The sequence below is a fragment of the Girardinichthys multiradiatus genome, chromosome 15, assembly GCF_021462225.1.
Source record: "Girardinichthys multiradiatus isolate DD_20200921_A chromosome 15, DD_fGirMul_XY1, whole genome shotgun sequence".
NCBI classification, from domain to species: Eukaryota; Metazoa; Chordata; class Actinopteri; order Cyprinodontiformes; family Goodeidae; genus Girardinichthys; species Girardinichthys multiradiatus.
The window spans coordinates 20,881,212-20,901,800 of NC_061808.1; the positions used below are offsets into that span (position 1 = coordinate 20,881,212).

At 38.4% G+C, this 20,589-nt stretch overlaps 1 protein-coding gene across 5 annotated transcripts in view; it reads right to left on the bottom strand.

Annotated features, from left to right (window-relative positions):
* nbas (NBAS subunit of NRZ tethering complex) overlaps positions 1–20,589 on the bottom strand; it is a 233,695-nt gene that overhangs the window by 86,921 nt on the left and 126,185 nt on the right. For all 5 annotated transcript variants that reach the window (XM_047387102.1, XM_047387101.1, XM_047387103.1 and 2 more), the window contains exons 42-43: positions 3,790–4,013; positions 3,414–3,524 (exon numbers count right to left, since the gene is read on the bottom strand). In XM_047387102.1, coding sequence (XP_047243058.1) covers positions 3,414–3,524; positions 3,790–4,013 — 335 coding nt within the window. The remainder of the gene's footprint in view (positions 1–3,413; positions 3,525–3,789; positions 4,014–20,589) is intronic.

Genomic DNA, 20,589 nt, shown 5'->3' on the forward strand with positions numbered 1-20,589 from the left:
AAAGGCACAGTATTACAGTATTAGCCAATAATAAAACCAACACATAAGCTCTGCTGTCAGGTCACATAACTGCAGGAATCTTGCCTTAATCCAAGCTTCAGGATAAGGTATTGCAGAATAAAGGGGCTGCTAAACATGAAACCAATTACACTTCGTTACAGAATTGAAAATGAACACATTAAGACAGAAGTAATGAATGAGTTGACAGAAAACTTGATTAAATAGGCACCTTTTTATGTGAGAAGCTATTCCTGTAAATAAAGATATGCTCTCTGTGTTAATTTTGTGCTTCATATATTTAGCATGTTATAAGGTGCACTTTAAATGGCTGATTGAAGTCAGTTGGTTTGCAGTCTGTTGTGCCTTGAGATTAGTTAAACTGTCTACTGTGGAGAAACACATCATCACATAATAATAATAATTAATTACTTGAAAGAAAACCCGGAGAACCAGTTTTACTTACTTGTTAAGAAAAACATCCATAAACATCTCCTTTTTAAAAAAATAACATGAAAAGTTAATTTACTTAGGTAGCAATAATAGATTTTCACTTAGCTTTTCTGATTCACTTTGAGGGTCAAATGAGTCAGCAGGGCACCAGGGGGAAAATAATAATCCAAATACATCAACGTGGCATCTATTTAGAATCTGATAAACAATCTGTGGTTGGGGCTAAAGATTAGGGTGATAGGAAGGAGGCCTTCAAGCCTCACAAAATTAATGGCCATCACCAAAGATAAATCATCAAACCACCAGTGGAAACATTCAAAATGCTGCTCAGCAATTATAAGAAGGGTTTATTGTTGTATTGTTTCCATTGATCACTAAGAAGGGTCAAAATATTTTTGACATGCCATTTCTGAGTAAAAGTTTTGAAAACAGACAAAATTTTGCTTGAACGAAAAATCATTCGAAACCTCATCTGCCAGGTCAGTTAGTTTCAGAAGTATCTTCCCCAAAATAACTAAATGTGGTGGCAAAAAAGGGCATCAGCCTCCAAGTATGGTCAAGTTTAAAGCATGGGGTCGATGCTGCTTGCGCACGCGCACACACAGCAGCCATTAAGCTCCCCTTGAGGGAAAATGTTGCAGCTCTTTTCTTTATAAAATGCAGCTTTAATATTTCATTCACCTCCATATAGAGAGCTTCAAGATGAGCTTCTCTCACTTCAAGTTTTCTCTACATTAACCAGTATAACGGCGCAACAATAAAGACGTCTTAATCCGTTCAGTCATTTTAAGAAAAACAGTCTTAAGGGTTTCCTAATTCATCCTTCAGGTAGTAAATTTGAGCAAGAAGATGTTGCAATAGACATTCTGTTGGAGAACATGCAGTTCTCCATTTTTTAAGGTTCAGCAACGTGCAAAGGTGGTTGTTTACCATCAAATCATTTTAAACCAATAAACATCAGCAAAGATTGGCAACACACAGACTACAGCCTGGTTTAAATCCAGACAAGACTAAGAAATCATCAACAAAGTAACATGAGAATAAATATATTCTAGAAAAATACATGAAAAACAACTAAACAACACCTGTATACATAAACATCAATATTACTGGAAATCCACATGAACTGACTAAAGCAGTTTTCAGCAACCTGTGGCTCTTTGGACCTTCTACAATGGCTCTTAATGCCTTTGGCTAAAACGGATATAGAACGGATTAATGTTTTTAATTATAGATATAACAACAAATGCAGGATTTAGTAGCTTTTCTGCCTTTTAACTGCCTTTTCTTACATAATTTTTCACAAATATAGGAACAACATTACATTTCCTATATTAAACATTTAGCTAAATTTATAAATTATCCTTTTTAAGAAGTCATGTAACATTTGTGGTTATAAACGAGCTTCATTTAGCTGGTCTGAAGGCTTAAATGGCTTTTTGAAAGGTTGAGGACCCCTGGACTAAACTGAGTTTGCAGGTTGTTATGATCTATGTTTATTCCGAAGGCACTCAGCAGGCTTTATGAATTGTCTTCAACAGCAGTCTGATTCGTTTAAAACCAGACAAAAGAGGGTTTACAAGAGTGTGTCAAAGCAATTTTTGCTTTACGACCCAGACCATTGTTATGTTAAAGTCTAAGAGAAGGTTGAAGTCTGGCAAACAGAAGCTTGTTGTTATACTGAAAGAACCAGAATTGACCAAAAATCTGGACTGAGTTTAACTTTAACCAACTATAATTGGTGGCAGCTCCTAAATAGGGCAAATGAGTGAAATGCAAAGTATTTATTTCCCTTTAGGGATCAATAATAGTCAAATTTCCATTTTGCAATCCCGATTCTCCCTATATACATCTTTCCCCTTTAAATTCCCCCAACTGAACTATTTATACCATTTCCTTCTTCCATCCATCCGTTAAATCAATGGGGATACTGCAGATGCTTCTAGTCGAGATTATATCATGAATATCCTTCACAGATTTGTCATGATCTTGAGGTTTGGTGGAAACACGCACACATAAAGCAGCTGTGAAAGGAGTTTAGGAAGGTGCATGTTGTAATTTATGGTTAAGTGGAGTCAATAAAGCATTTCCCTATATCAGAATGTGACATGTGGGAATTTATCACAGGTGCACACACGTTTGCCTCCAAGCACGAACAACCCTCAAACTCTGCTGAAGAGGCATCCTATAAAAACAAGGAAAGGTGCAGTGCTAGTCAGATAAACTAGCTATGAAGTGTGGGAGCAATAAATTGTGAAAATAGTTTCTGACACAACCTCTCATAAATTTAAACACACTCTTTCCCTACATGTTTCATTTACTCTGGGATATTTTAAAAATGCTTTGTTTAATGTAGGCAAGGTCTGTAAGAATGAGTTAAGTTCACATTTTCCTGAATTTAAACACATATGGGATATCTCTATGCTTAATTTCATTTTGAGTCAACAAATGTTCTGGCTGGTAGTTTTTGTTAAAAATTGAGGACATGTCAGAAATGCTGTAAACCTACAAAATAAAGATGCACTGATTATCTTTGAGGTCTGAACTGCCGATTTCAATTCTCATCAGTTGTTCTTCTTTTAAGGACTATACCATATTTGATAGAAAATGTGCAACAGCTTCTTTGATATAGCTGGTGGTTTTAAATCATCGCCATTGAGGCATCAAAGCTTTTATTCCTAACCTTTATGTAATTTTTAGTCAACTCAAAGTACAATCTTCTGGCTGATACATTTATAGAGGAAAAAGGTTGACATTTCTTGGTTTTGATGCATGTAATAAACAACAGTTAAAAAAAAAAAAAATCTTCTAATCACCAATCATGAATGGTCAATCAGGCATTTCCAATCTCTGGCTGATTAATTACTGTATCTCGACTACACTCAAATCACACAGCAAAATGAGAAAAATAGGAGAAAAAGAAGAAAGAAAGGGCTAGTGTGATGGTGTATGTGTGCATGTACCTGTTTTCTGTAAAGAGGAACTCGAGGTGAGTCATGTAGACCTCCCACAGAGGAACAGTATAACGCTTTGCCAGGGACAAAGCAATCCTGTAAACATTGTCATCAAGTGTCCTAAGCACAAACATGTGCAAGACAAGAAAAGACAGGGAAATGATCTGATTTTATCCTGTTAAAGCAGGGAGGTTAATTACTTCTACACAATAACATATGTGCTGCAGTACTGTTTCAAATTAAATATAGCATACAACTTTGGATATAGTACAACTCATAGCAGAATACAACTGGTAAAATACCTTTCTAGCCACAGGGTACCAGCTTAACAATTCACGATCACGAAGGTAAAAATCCCTCAAATGTCCCTGAAATAAACACTTACTCTGTGAGGCCGAGGATAGTGTTTTTCTTGTAATTGGAGTCAGAGCTGAAGCGCTGCACGTCCACTCCACGACCCAGGCCCTGCAACACCTGAGCCTGAGTGAAGTCCGTCAAACGCTCATTGTACACATACAGCTGGCTGATTAACTTCTGCAGCTCCTCCGGCCAGGCCGAATATGAGGAGACATGCTGTGTGACCAATCGAATCAGCTCCTTTGGATCAGCCTGTGGAAAGAAGTAAAGAATTTAATGTTTCTGGATGAAATATGACAGATTTTTTTCTGCGTGGACACTGAGAAACTGGTTACAGAAGGGCTTGAAATGCCAATTCGTATTTTTCAAAACTCCATACCTTAAAACATTTAGCAAAATAAAAAAGAATGTATATTATGCTTGTGCAGCTTTTTGAAGGTCAACTGAAGTTTTTATTTGAACCTTGGCAACTTTTTACTCATTCTCTTTCCCGGCCTTCTTTCTGACCTAGAAAGTATTTTGAGCAGTGTGTTTACAAAATGATGAAAGTGGACAAAAGGAGCAGAAAAGACTGTTTCAGGGCTTTTCAAATGGCTTAATTCTTAAGTTGAACATCCACTGTATGCAGACTGTTCAGCTAATAGTCCCTTCATGACTGCCATACTGATAATAAAATATTTTGTTAGTATTTATTTTCATATTTTCTGACACGTAAGACAGTTCAGAAAGATCTAACAACCTTTCTGTTCAATAACCTTTTGAGAAATAAAAGATTCATTGCTCAGGATAAAGCGGCCAAACAAAAAAGAAACACTTCATTAATTGGATAAACTTCCTGTTGTCTCCCTAAGCAAAATTTTTGAACCAGTGGTGTGTGGTTGTTCAGTACGATGGGTGTACAGACTGCTGATTTGGCAGATTTTTGAAAAAAACAAAACAAAATCAACATACTATTATTATTTTGGGGCATTTCCATAGCTGTCTCATTTTCCTCCTCGTCCTCTCCCTCTTTTCATTGTGTGCATCTTACAATAAAAGCATTAACACCCATAACCTGCCGTCATACATTGTTGGACTGATATTTCTGTTGGATGTTTCTGAGTTGGCACCAAATCATAAAGTCTGGCATTTTTCTTTGTGCGGTGTGAAATGAGTTGCTGTAAAGATCTTATAATATTAAACATGCACAGTTTGACGAGTCTTGCACGGTGTTTGAAATCTTACAGTGCGTGTTTGGCTTAAGAGGATATAAAACTCATTCAAAAAGGATCAAACATCAAAATTGATCATTCAACAAAGGCACAATTAAATCCCCTTTAAATACATTCAAGCTAATCTGATACAATGTTTTGCATATAGTGTTTCAAAATGTATTACTTAAGAGTTTCACCATGGAGGCCTGTTCCCTGATGCTTGCTTGCTTTTAAATCTAATTCAAGTATTAAGGCAGGAGGTACAGCACAACATTAAAGGCAGGCATGACCAAATCAAGATTGACATTAGGAGTTGACTTTAGCAACACCACACGAGGAGCTTGAAACACCCCATACTGTGATGTTTTCCAGAGGTCTCAGCAAAACACTAATGAGGTTATTAAAACAAATGGTAGCAATTTCCAGAAACTGACAGAAATGTGTAGGAATAAATTGAATTTTTTGCAATTTTGCTTGTGAAGACAGTTATTCCTGCACAAGTTCAATCAGGTAATTTAGCGAAGGTTTTTCCTACATGTCAAGAAATTATGGCAAGATGTACTATCATTGCTATGGTAATGCAGGCCTGGGGATATTTGATATTAGAGACAGGTTTAAATTGACAGTGTAATACAGCAGGAGGGCTAGGTGAATGTTCTCTCTTTCTTTACCTCCATTCTAATTAAATGAGCTCCCAAATTTTAGTCGTTGGCATCTTATACCGTGCTGCCCGGCAGGAGGAGATGGTTTATTTGTTGATCTTATTTGCATAAGGTAATTATAGCTGCTGGAAATGTGCAGTTGTGTGTCTGTGTATCTTCTTGCTCGCATATTTAGTGTATGTGTGCCTGAATATAAGCTTAGTGGCAGACTTGGTGGCAGATTCGCAGTTCAAAAGGAGGACTGGAAAGGTTGTGAGAAGCACAGATACAAAGAGAAGGATCATAGATAAGAAGTCAGCAGATGAAAGGGGGAGTAACAGTCATTTAGGAAGGGTAAGGGTATGGGCAACATGAGAACAGGAGGGTAAAGGTAAGGCTTTTATTCTGGTGTAAACATACTGGATACATCTATTTGAACACTACTGCCTGTTTGTACTTTAGTCTAAAAAGAACAAGAGTAATGGAATAATGTTCCACTGTTATGTTCAAATGAAAGTCTTTTGCACTTAACTGAAAGAAAGAATTTGTACAATTATTAGGGTGGAAATTAGCACCTGATAATGTATGTAAAAGGAAGGTAAACTTGGTCAACCCTCACGACATAGTAACAGGTTTATAATTTGGACGGGAGAACAGCTAGGGGCAGTATTACCCATGAGCAGTGGCTAGACTTGCAGCATCATCAGTAGAAGAAGAGGCCAGTATAGAGCTGACAAGAGACTTGATGTGATTTTGTCAATTTATAAAACTTTAAAAACTTTAAATTAGACTGTGCCAACATTTGAATCTACAGCACTATGCAAAAGTTTTAGGCAGGTGTGAAAAAATGCTGTAAACAAAGAATTCTTTCAAAAACTGAATTGTTAATCAATTATTTTTATTAATAAACAAAATGCAGTGAATGATCAAAAGAGAAATCTAAATCAAATCAATATTTGGTGTAACCACCCTTTGCCTTCAAAACAACATCAATTTTAGGTACACTTGTACACACTTTTTGAAGGAACACGGCTGGTAGGTTGTTGCAAACATCTTGGGGAACCAACCACAGATCTTCTGTGGATGTAGACTTTCTCACATCCTTCTGTCTGTTCATGTCATCCCAGACACACTCAATGATGTTGAGATCAGGGCTCTGTGGGAGCCGCACCATCACTTCCAGTAAGTCTTGTTCTTCTTTACGCTGAAGATAGTTCTATGGGTTCTATCACTTAGCATTTTGTAAATTTATAAAAATAGACAATCATTTATATTTCTGAAAGCATTCTATGTTTACAGCATTTTTTCACACTTGCCAAAAACCTTTGCACAATACTGTACTTGAAGTTGTTTTGATATCTAGACAATCCAGGGTACGAGCTGTACTTGAATGCACCTTAGCAGTGCACCTTCCTTCTACTGCTCGGCTGCAGTGCTTGCTTTTACATACCATGACTTCCTGTAGGAATGCTATTCCCATATCATTGCGATTGCGGTTTCGCTGGGTGTGCTCCAGTGTGTGATGGGGCACCTGTCCAGTTTCACATTTTTACTCTTTGTCCTTGTCACCTTCTGTGGAGGTGCCTCTTGATCCATTCCTCTTTCTACATTTACAAATTATTGTTGGTTGCTGGTTGTCAGTTTAAATTGGGTGGACACATCCCTGAGAGTAGTGGTCCTCCTTTTCGGCATGCTCAGGAAGGGGCATCTTCTTCTCTCAGTCTATCCTTGGTGCTCTGATTCAGGAATACGTTGGATGGAGAAGCCATGAATAAGTCTCTCAGGACTGTGAACTCTTGGCTTCAAGTGTCCTCTTAGGAGTTCTGAACTTGGATGTTTTATTAGTTTATTTTCAGGGCTATAACCACAGCCTTTAGGCAAAATATACCCTGGACCAAGATTTAGACTCTGTGGGTCTGAATGCCATCACAAATTCCAGTCTATTGATTCTCTGGATCAAAAAAAGAAGTCTCTTGGCATCTGGGGTGTCTGTCTTAAGAGGCCCTGGCATCACTGCCTCTTATCCTGATTAGGAGGGGAAGCTGACGTTCTTGAGCTAGTGAAGTCTCAGGATCAGAATCTAATGTCAGGGTGAAAAAGCTCAGTCCTTGATGCATCACTATCACTTTTGTGCTCAGATTTATCTTTATGTACTTAAAGTTATAATGCTAGTTCCCATGTATTAGAAGTAAAAATTTTCTGTTATAGATTACATTGTATTCAACGTTGTGGCTGTAGTACATAAACGCAACGTTTCAACAGCTGTCACCATCAAATACTTGCAAGGAAATCATTTTTAGAATGGTTATAAGTTATTTTTAAAGTCCTTCAAAAAGTAATGTTTCATGTACATCTTTAACTTGCTATTAGGACTTGTTAGGGGTATTTCTTTGTTATAACTGAGAAACACTGTGGTAAGGTGCAAATGGCCTTATACAAAATGGTACATTTTGAACTTCCCCTAAAATTAGGGAGAATGACATGAAAGAGAAGAACACAAGTAAGAAGAAAGTCTGTAAAACAGTGATGGACAGGCTGATGTTTGAAGTATAAGACTGAAAAAAAGACTGTCATGATGAAATACTACAATGCCTTACTCTCTCTCCTCTCTGCAGTTTATCTATTGCACTGTTTGTAATCTGTATTATACCCCCAGCTCCCCTGATCACTATTTTCTGCTGCATTTCTGAAAATTCCTTATCCCCTCTCCCGTAATACCACAGAATCCCTAAAATCCCCTTTTCTTTATACTACATCCCTTTTCCCCATTTACATTACCTTCAAAGAAAGACAATAACAGCATCTTTTTCGTGTTTTCTTTTCTCCCTTTTCCCTCAGTTTCTTTAAATAGAAAGAATTAAAAAATATCTAGAAAACTCAGATGTAAACCTTATGGAGGAGAATGTGAATACTGCTTGTAGGAATTCCATTTGCATAAGATAGCATGTGATGTCGCATTGCTGTGATGCCATCAGTCTCCAACTCCCCTTTAGCTACTCCACTGATGCCACAGGCTCTTTTCTCTGTTTTCTCATCCTTGCGAAGGTGCTTAAGAATTAATAAATGTAACAATAAAAACTTGCTCCTGCCACATTCATCTTCGCAGCTTCCTTGATTTGGCATACAAAATGCTGGGAAGTGTTTGTCCCCTATAGATTTCTTCTGTTAGTTGTTTTCTTTAAAAGCCACATTTAAATGTTTCAGCTCCAAAACATTTTAAGATAAAAAGGTGAAATATAAAAACAAAACAAAAAACTGTTTTCAAATGATTTAATTCAAGAAAAAGTTATCCAAACCAACATGACCCCATGTGACACAATAATTTATTTCAGAAAAATAAAATACTGACATTCTAACATGATGGTGGTGGTAATCTGATGCTCTCGGACTGCACTGGTACCTCAGGACCTGCATTAGATCCCAAAATTGATTGAACTATGGATTATGCTTTCTTCATCCTTAAGAAGAATGATAGCAGAGTAACTATCCAAAACACACTAAAGGGTGCACCTCTGAATAGCTCAACAAAAAATATTTTTGGAGTAGTCTAGTATGATGGCGTGACTTTAAACAGGCTATTAATGTTTAAAAACTCTCTAATTTGCCCAAGAAGGGTGGGCCAAGATTCCCCCACAGTGATGTAAAGGAGTCTTTGGTAGCTGTGACAATGACTCAGTGGTTGTTATTGCTGCTAAGGGTTGAACAACAAGTTACTTGGTTTAGGGAGATGTTACTTTTTTTTTTTTTTACCATAGGGCCAGGTTGGTTTGGATGCCTTTTTTACCTCGCAAAATGTCATCATCCTTTGAAAACTGCATGTTGAATTTGCTCCTGTCGTCTAATTTTACAAAGTATTTGATAAAGAGACATTTAAGTGTGACAGAAAAGCAAAAATAGAAGATCTTTTTTGGAGACAAACACTTTCTTCCAGCACTGTGTGTAACAATTTGTAGTTACTCTTTGGGTTTCAATGGTCAAGAATGTTCAGATCCGGCAAGAGTGGCTGATGATGCGAACACTTCTCAGAGTAAGGTCTAAGGAAAAATAATAAAGCACAGATAATCCAATGAGAAAAATTGCAACACAAATGACTGACAGGACATTAAAACACACTTCTGAGCAGAGCAGGAATCTGACAAACAAAAGCTGAAAATATGGAACTTAAAATATGCTGAATGTCGTAAATAGGGGCTGCAAGATAGGGATTAGCACTGTTGCCTCAGAGCTAGAAGGTCAAATCTTATCTAGGTCCTTTTTGTTTGGAGTTTGTGTCCTCTGGATGCTTATGAGCATTTTCTCCTGGTTCCCTGGTTTCCTCCTGCATTCCAAATACATGCATGTTTGGTTATCTGGCATGTGCACTGTTTGTTTTGTCTGTCTTAAATCCCAGTGTTTATAAAATTGATGGCAGGCTATAATTTTGTATGATGGTTTATTTTTGAATGTAATTCATGGATATTATGCCATTAAATACACCCACTATTTTCTTCCCTAACTACTAACTTCACAGTGGTGTTAAAGAACTGATCCAAAGGTTCGACATTTGGAATACAATGACTTTCAGAGGTCCTTCAATGCTGTGACCAGCCTTCTCAGTCACATTAGTTCCTATTTTTGTAAGAAAACACATAACGTTCATGTTATTTTGGGCTTTGAGCTGACCCAATTACCTTTCAACAATGTTATTGTTTATAAAAGAGGCAGAACTTTGTAAAAATGCAAATAACTGAAGCAGAAACTTGAACCAAGAGATAAAGAGATCAAACAGCATCATCAGCCATAGAGTCTTATCACAGGTGATGCAAAAACCAAGGTGTAGGAAAGTATGATAACAGTCTCAGGGTCTAAAGAGTTTATAGAGATATCATAAAAAGAGTTCTGGGTGTAACAATGCCACCTCAATGTGCAAAATGTCTGAATAAAAACCTAATGAAAAAATAAACTAAAAACGACATTCTCAGTAGCAGACAGTGTAAATACAGGTTATTTGGCTTAACTTTATATGAAACCGATATTATATTAGAAAGATAATATAAAGGTTAAAATGAAAGAAACGGCCATCACTACATTGCAGTAATGATCTTAATGAGTTGTATTTATGTCATGTCTGACACTTAGCTTCATGGTCACTGGCCTCATTAGCACTAATACTATAATAGAGTGTCCAGTATGTGCACACAATTAGTGGAAAGGCATGGGGGGAAAGAAATCAGGCGTTGGTTGTAAAGGAATAATCACTTCATAAACAGGCTCGGCTGCACTGTGGGTCATAAAACACCATGAAGGGGAGTGATCACGAGTAAGACATGAGTAGGAATAGCAGAAGCGATTCAACCCTGTGAATTTTATTAAAGAATTAAGACTACTTAGTCTCAAACATTCCCAGTCAACTGCAACAGTGCATTCAGGGTGCATATTTGTCTAATAGAGGACTCTGCAGTTATTCTGCTTTACAGGGCACCCATGAGTACAATATTGAGTTTAATGATTATGGTTTGAAAGTACAATTACTACGTGGTGAAATTCAGTGTCAAAAACTTAACATTTAGTTGTACATACATACAGTGCCTTGCAAAAGTACTCGGCCCTCTTGAACTTTTCAACCTTTTGCCACATTTCAGGCTTCAAACATAAAGATATAAAATTCAAATTTTTTGTGAAGAATCAACAAGTGGGACACAATCGTGAAGTGGAATGAAATTTAACAAATAACAAATAAAAAACTGAAAAGTGGGGCGTGCAATATTATTCGGCCGCTTTACTTTCAGTGCAGCAAACTCACTCCAGAAGTTCAGTGAGGATCTCTGAATGATCCAATGTTGTCCCAAATGACTGATGATGATAAATAGAATCCACCTGTGTGTAATCAAGTCTCCATATAAATGCACCTGCTCTGCGATAGTCTCAGGGTTCTGTTCAAAGCGCAGAGAGCATCATGAAGACCAAGGAACACACCAGGCAGGTCTGAGATACTGCTGTGGAGAAGTTTAAAGCCGGATTTGGATACAAAACGATTTCCCAATCTTTAAACATCCCAAGGAGCACTGTGCAAGCAATCATATTGAAATGGAAGGAGTATCAGACCACTGCAAATCTACCAAGAACCGGCCGTCCCTCTAAACTCTCATCTCGAACAAGGAGAAGACTGATCAGAGATGCAGCCAAGAGGCCCATGATCACTCTGGATGAACTGCAGAGATCTACAGCTGAGGTGGGAGAGTCTGTCCATTGGACAACAATCAGTCGTACACTGCACAAATCTGGCAAGAAGAAAGCCATTTCTCAAAGATATCCATAAAAAGTCTCGTTTAAAGTTTGCCACAAGCCACCTGGGAGACACGCCAAACATGTGGAAGAAGGTGCTCTGGTCAGATGAAACCAAAATCAAACTTTGGCCACAATGCAAAACGATATGTTTGGCGTAAAAGCAACACAGCTCATCACCCTGAACACACCATCCCCACCGTCAAACATGGTGGTGGCAGCATCATGGTTTGGGCCTGCTTTTCGTCAGCAGGGACAGGGAAGATGGTCAAAATTGATGGGAAGATGGATGGGGCCAAATACAGGACCATTCTGGAAGAAAACCTGTTGGAGTCTGCAAGAGACCTGAGACTGGGACAGAGATTTATCTTCCAACAAGACAATGATCCAAAACATAAAGCCAAATCTACAATGAAATGGTTCACAAATAAACGTATCCAGGTGTTGGAATGGCCAAGTCAAAGTCCAGACCTGAATCCAATCGAGAATCTGTGGAAAGAGCTGAAGACTGCTGTTTACGAACGCTCTCCATTCAACCTCACTGAGCTCCAGCTGTTTTGCAAGGAAGAATGGGCAAGAATTTCAGTCTCTTGTTGTGCAAAACTGATAGAGACATACCCCAAGTGACTTGCAGCTGTAATTGCAGCAAAGGGTGGCGCTACAAAGTATTAACGCAAGGGGACCGAATAATTTTGCACGCCCCACTTTTCAGTTTTTTATTTGTTAAAAAAGTTTGACACATCCATTAAATTTAATTCCACTTCACGATTGTGTCCCACTTGTTGCTGATTCTTCACAAAAAATTTGAATTTTATATCTTTATGTTTGAAGCCTGAAATGTGGCAAGAGGTTGAAAAGTTCAAGGGGGCCGAATACTTTCGCAAGGCACTGTAGTTGTGCTTTTACAAACTTAACAGCATCAACAACCCCAATTCCAAAAAAGTTGGGACGTTGAGTAAACGTAAATAAAAACCGAATACAATGATTTGCAAATCCTGTTCAACCCATGTGCAATTCAATACACTAGAAATACAAGATATAATATTGTTTTTTTGTTGATAAATTCACTTATTTTGAATTTGATGATAGTAACACATTCTAAAAAAGCTGGGACAGGAGCATGTTTACAATTGCATTACATCACCTTTCCTTTTAACAACATTCAATAAGAGTTTGGGAACTGAGCCACTAATTGTTGAAGCTATGTAGGAGGAATTATTTCCCCTTCTTGCTCTAACCAGTCCAGGGTCTCGGTTGTTGTAAAATACAGGTCTGAACTGCTGGCAGGCTAGTATAGACACTCTTTTACTACGAAGTCACGCTGTTCTAACACGTGGCTTGGCATTGTCTTGCTGAAAGACGTCTCTGAAAAACACATTGCTTGAATAACATCATCTGTTGCTCCAAAACCTGTATGCACCTTTCAGCTTTAATGGTGCCTTCACAGATGTGCAAGTTACGCATGCCATTTTCACCAACACACCCCCATACCTTCACTGATGCTGCCTTTGAACTTTGCGCTGATAACAACCCAGATAGTCATTTTCCTGTTTGGTCTGGAGGACATTTCAAAAACATTTTAAAATGTGGACTCGTCAGACCACAGCACACTTATCCACTTTGAATCCATCTCAGATGAGCTCAGGGCCACAGAAGCTGACGTTTCTTGGTGTGGTTGATATTTGACTTTTGCTTTGCATGGTAGTGCCACCTTGCACTTGTAGATGAAGAAAACTGTGTTAACTGACAATAGTTTTCTAACGTGTTCCTGGTGATATCCGTTATAGGTTGGTTTTTAATGCAGTGCCTGCCTAGGGAGCAAAGGTCACAGGCATTCAATGTTGGCTTTCAGCCTTGCAGCGTACGTGCAGAGATACAGTATCTCCAGATTATCTGAATCTTTTGATAATATATTGAACTGTAAGTCATGAAATCCCTAAACTCCTAGCAATTGTACGTTTTTTTGAGCATTTCTCAACTTTCCCAGTCTTTTGTTGCCCCTGCCCCACGTTTGGAAAGGGTTGCAAGCATCAAATTCAAAATGAGTGAACATCTGAACGTAAAAAACAATGAAGTTGATCAGTTTAAACAATAAATATCTCGTCTTTGAGGTGTATTTAATTGCATTTAGGCTGAACAGGATTTAAAAATCATTGTATTCTGTTTTTATTTACGTTTTACACCACATCCCAACTTCATTGGAATTGGGGTAATAGATTCCTCCTGGTTTGCTGCTGCAAAACAACAGGGATTTGTGCCCTTTAAATCTAAAACCTAATTTTGTAATGATATGTGCACAGAGCTCGACTGTTTTTGAAGCAGGATATGATCCAGAATTATGCAGGTTTGTGTATAATACAACCGTGTACTCTCCAAGTCCGGCACCTGGACTCCACAGGAACCTATGCCAGGATCCTGTTTGTGGATTTCAGCTCTGCCTTCAACACCATCGTCCCAGCTCTGCTCCAGGAGAAGCTCTCCCAGCTGAGTGTGCCCGACTCCACCTGCAGGTGGATCACTGACTTCCTGTCTGACAGGAAGCAGCGCGTGAGGCTGGGGAAGCACGTCTCTGACTCCCTGACCATCAGCACCGGTTCCCCCCAAGGCTGTGTTCTCTCTCCTCTGCTCTTCTCCCTGTACACCAACAGCTACATCTCCAGTCACCAGTCTGTCAAGCTTCTGAAGTTTGCGGACGACACCACCCTGATCGGACTCATCTCTGATGGTGACGAGTCCGCGTACAGATGGGAGGTGGACCATCTGTTGGACTGGTGCAGCCAGAACAACAGCTCAACGCTCTAAAGACAGTGGAGATGGTTGTGGACTTCAGGCAGAACCCAGCACCACCTGCCCCCATCACCCTCTGTGACTCCACAATTGACACTGTGGAATCTTTCCGCTTCCTGGGAACCATCATCTCCCAGGATCTCAAGTGGGAGCCAAACATCAGCTCCCTCATCAAGAAAGCCCAGCAGAGGATGTTCTTCCTGCGGCAGCTGAAGAAATTCAACCTGCCAAAGACTATGATGGTGCACTTCTACACAGCCATCATTGAGTCCATCCTCACCTCCTCCATCACCATCTGGTACGCCGCTGCTACAGCCAAGGATAAGGGCAGGCTGCAGCGTGTCATTCGGTCTGCTGAGAAGGTGATTGGCTGCAGTCTACTGTCGCTCCAGGAACTGTACACCTCCAGGACCCTGAAGCGGGCAGGGAAGATTCTGGCTGATCCCTCCCACCCTGGTCACAGACTCTTTGAGACTCTCCCCTCTGGCAGGAGGCTGCGGTCCATCCGGACCAAAACCTCACGCCACAAGAACAGTTTTTTCCCATCTGCCACCAGCCTGGTTAACAAAGCCTGGAAACCACCCTGACACTCTCCCTTTCCCCCACACCCCCCCTGTTTTTGCTGACAGGACACCTGTAACCTGTAACTCTATGCGTTACATTAACGTTCAGCATGGACTCCTGCTTTACTTGCACTGCCATACTTGCACAATGATCACCTGCACTGTTGTATTGCTCTTGCATCTTATACTGCTCTACACTTACTCTCACTCACTTAAAACTGTGCACATATATTTATATTATATTGTAGATATGTTTATACTGTTTAATTTGTACTGTATTGCACCGACTACGCCAAAACAAATTCCTTGTATGTCCAAAAACGTACTTGGCAATAAAGCTTTTCTGATTCTGATTCTGATTCTGAAATGTACAGCAGCACAGCACGCGTGACAGAAATCAATACTCCAATAAGTGAGAGAATTGCAGCTGCAGGCAAAGATAAATGCATTGGTAAAAACTGTCCATCTCTTTACTCAGCATATTACGTTACAGAAGCATAACACTAATAGCTACAATTACAGAATCTAAAAAAATTCTCATAAACCCACACTGGAAAACATAAACTAATATAGATTAATTGAACGCACATAATGGCAGGTAAATGCTCATCAAAACCAAAACAAAAAGAGGACTATTTTGCAACACCATGTAAACACTACATACAGAACAATTATGGCAAAAAGCAACTCTGTTTCACAAATGAGCACTTTAGCCACTGTAATGAAAACTTCCCTTGTGAACAAGTGGAAAGTGGCTCATTATGCCTTGGGGAGTAAAGGAAACTCAGCCTCTGTGTCGCCAAGCTATAAGTTTCTCAGTCGTGCCTCAGAGCAATAATCAGATCAGAAAGTTGAGAGCTGAAGGCTTTAAAAGTCAATAGAGGGCAACAGAAAGCTAAAAATTAGGCGAGTGCTGTGATAGACCTCAGTGTAACACAAACACACAAAAAACCATAAACAGAGTTAAAAAGTCAGCATACAGTCAAGTTCCTCAACATTTGGACAGAGACAACTTTTTTGTCTAATTTTGGTTGTGTGCAATATCCTGATGAATTTTAAATAAAATGATTCAGAAGCATAAAGATGTGAGGAACTAAAGCATTTTTAAACACATTGCCTTCATTTCATGGGATCAAAAGTAACTAGACAAAAGGGGGAAAAATATTTTCATTTCTAATACTTGGCCTTTTTCAGTCCGAAGTTTAGTCTAAAAGAAGTGAAGAGCATGAGTTTGGGTTAAAATCAGGTGACTTGGTCATTCAGAGTATCCCACTTCTTTGCTTTAATAAACTCCTGGGTTTCATTGCCTGTATGTTTTAGGTCAGTGTCTAATTGTATTATGAAACGCAACCCAATCAGAAGTCATTCAGCTGCTTCGGTCCTGTGTCACATCATCAATCACCGGCAGGATGCACGCCCAAGCCATCACACTGCCTCTGCCGTGTTTTACAGATGATGTGATATGCTTCGGATTATGGGCTGTTCCATGCCTTCTCCATACAGTTTTCTTGCAATCATTCTGGAAGACGATGGCGATCTTGGATTCATCTGTGCAAAGAATGTTCTTCCAAAGCTGTGCTGGCTTTTTTTAAAGATGTTTATTACCAAAGTCCAAACTACCGTTTCTGTTATTGAGACTTATGAGCGGCTTGCACCTTGCAGTAAACCCTCGGTCCTTACTTTCATGCAGTTTTGCTTTTTGATAGACTTGTATATTGATAAGCCAGCCTACTGGATAGTGTTGTTGACCTGGTTGGCTGTTGTGAGGTGATTTCTTTCCACCATGAAAACGGTTTTGTGATCATCCACCTGTGTTGAGTTGCTAAATCCACCAGTGCCTTATTTCTTTCTCAGGATGTACAAAACTGTAGATTTTGCCACTCCTAATATTGTACCAATTTCTTGGATGGGTTCCTTCTGTTTTTCGCATTTAAGTATGGCTTGTTTCACCTGTATGGAGAGCTCCTTTGCCAGCAAAATCTTTAAAATGCAGGCAACATACATCAAATCAACTCCAGACCTTTTATCAGCTTAATTGATGAAGACATAATAAAAAAATTGCCCATACCTGCCATGAAATAGCCTTTGAGCCAATTACTTTAGGTCACTTTAAAAAGAGTGTGGCACATGTTAAGGAGCAAAAATGTTAGAAATCATTTATTTGAATGTGGGTACCCTCAAATTAAAGCTGAGTCTGCCCGCTATATTCACTACATAACTATACCTGTAATATGTTTCAGTAAACAAGTGAAAAAAAAGGTTATGTCAGTGTCCAAAGATATACCTTACTGTATTTAGTAAATGCAGACAAGCTACAAGCTGATGTTTAAAATACAATATTGGCACAAATTATAAACTACAGATTTGCAATTGGTCTGCTTTTATTTTCTTCTAGGTTAAATCAACTCGCTTAACATGACTCAGTCTCAAAGTAAATGAGTTGGGTTAAAAAAAATAAAAACACAAACACAATAAGAGAAAAAACCTAAATAAAAGAAAAGTTTAAAATTTCTAATTTATTTGTAACAAACCAATTTTGATTAAATCTGCCTTTCTTTTTGTAGATGCAGGCATTATTTTTACCAACAGTACATTTACTTAAGATGCACAAATAAACAAATCAACATAGGTATTATGCATAATTACCGAAACCTGGAACAGAAAAAAGGAATGTGACCCAAGTTGACATTTTAATTGGAGATAAGGGAACAGCACTAGGCTGGTTTAAAATCATATTTATCTAACAGATTTAAGCTTGTTTGTTTGATCCAGTGTTAGTTATTAAGTACCTCAGACCCATGCTCAGACCCGTAAATGTAACTTTAAAAGAATTCCACTCTGTAAAAATATGAGAATGGGGTAAATTGTTTTTGCAGTTGATGCTCAGCTATATTTTACTAATAGAGACAGAATATTCCAGTGTCTGATCACTAAATCAGACTACAAGCATGTCCTAAATTTAGACAAGAAACCTGAACATCTTAGCAAGTTAACCAGTTTACCAGTACAAGATATTTTTAAAACCTTCTAAAATCTTCCATCCATGTATTACCACCTATGCAAAAACCTAGTTTATACTTCTTTATTACCAGAAAGTCACACTGGTAAAAAAAACAGAGCACTAAAAGGCATACAGATAAAGTTCTGACTTTAGCTTCTCTATCGTAATATACTAATAATAATTTGGAGCACAATTTGAAAACTTGTCAAACCCTTAAAAGTTTTTTCAAGATTTCCAAGTAGTATGAATAAAAGGGTTCAAAAATGAAACCAGTGAGATGGGGTAAAAAGCAACTGGGAGACATTTAGGGAGAAAGTTTTGGACTGGTTAAAAGCAGGGTTAGTTTATTAAACCATATCCCAAGCTTTATCCATCTTACAGAGCTATGTTTAATCCATCATTAAGCACAACAGCAACCTACCTACCGACCTACAACATTGATATCCACCCAAACTTACAGACCGAGCACAGATAACATCCATCAAAGCCAAGAGGCCAAAGGTAACTCTGGAGTAGCTGAACAGATCCCACAGTTTAGATTGGAGAATCTGCTTAAAGGACAACTATTGGTCATGCACTCCAGAGGTATTGCTTTTATTAAAAATGTGGCACAATAGTTGGATTGTTGACAGAACACCAGAAAGTACCACATCCATGTCAAAGAAGGTGCACTAGTCAAATAAAACAAAAATGTAACTTATCTGCAATAATACAAATGAGTTTGTGTGGAGAAAGACCAATACTGTGGGGACTCTATCCTAATGGTGAAACAGGGTCATGGCAGCATGATGTAGTGAGCTGGCTATTCTCCAGCAGGACAAGGGAACTAGCTAAAGAAGGAACTAAACGCAGGGCAAAAATGGGCAGAACCTGTGGCATTTTACTAACATTTATCATAAATATGTTTCTTTGTTGTGTTGTTAATGCATGTAATGTGGATTCTTTGTGACTGTATCTAGCTACTACACACAATTTATAAACAATGCAACTTCATCTTAAATAAGTGCATTCTTCACTTTAACTTTTAATGTTCCCTTTCTTGTGGCAGCTCCATTTTGAAAGTCACTTTAATATATCAGCAGAATACTATGAAAACATGCTGCTCATTGAAGCTTTAAAAACAAATCAAACACCTAGAGTAAATCCTCAGAGGGTTCTATTCCTATTTGCAAATAGATGATTTCAGTAGCTTGAGTGTTTGGCGTCTTATTGACTGGGTATGAAATTATGCGATAGACACTAGAGAATTGAAAAAGCACGAGAGTCATTCACATAGTGTTACTGCTCTTCAAGAAGAGAGTGGGAAACACTTGCAGACAGCTTGACACACCACAACACACAGCAACAGACATCCACCAGCCACTGTCACAGGAAAAAAGATCTTAGTCTGAAATCCACACCAACATGTTAGCCTGCAGGAGCGCTTAGACACTACAAACATTCAATAGGATGCACACAGATGCTTAATGCCTATCCGTGTATCAGAAAACATTTGGCTACGTGACACATTTTCTCTTTTGCCAACCTAATTTGCAATGCAAAGCAGAGTCTGTATGAAACATAGATACACCCTGTCATACTTATCTAAAATTAAATATCACAGAATGTAAAATGCATGCCACTATAAAGATAAGAAAAAGCAAGGAAGCTTCTGAAGGAACGGTACAATGTGTAAGGCATGTACTGCTGAGATAGTATTGTGAATAGAGAAGCCTGGGATTTGACAAGAGTCACGAAGAATAGTAGAGGACAAAAAAAAAAAGCTACTGAACAGAGCACAGAAGAAGTGCTGAACAAAACTGAAATGCAGCATATTATAAGGAAAAATAGGCATAATTATAACTGCTGACCATTTTTCAAACTTAAAGGTCCCAAAAAATTAAAACTTGTTTTTTTTTCTCTTCTATGCTTATTTCTAATGAAATTATTCTTGTTTCTACTGCCTAGAAACACTGGATCAATTACAGGTCCTTCTCAAAATATTAGCATATTGTGATAAAGTTCATTATTTTCCATAATGTAATGATGAAAATTTCACATTCATATATTTTAGATTTATTGCACACTAACTGAAATATTTCAGGTCTTTTATTGTCTTAATACGGATGATTTTAGCATACAGCTCATGAAAACCCAAAATTCCTATCTCACAAAATTAGCATATTTCATCCGACCAATAAAAGAAAAGTGTTTTTAATACAAAAAACGTCAACCTTCAAATAATCATGTACAGTTATGCACTCAATACTTGGTCGGGAATCCTTTGGCAGAAATGACTGCTTCAATGCGGCGTGGCATGGAGGCAATCAGCCTGTGGCACTGCTGAGGTCTTATGGAGGCCCAGGATGCTTCGATAGCGGCCTTTAGCTCATCCAGAGT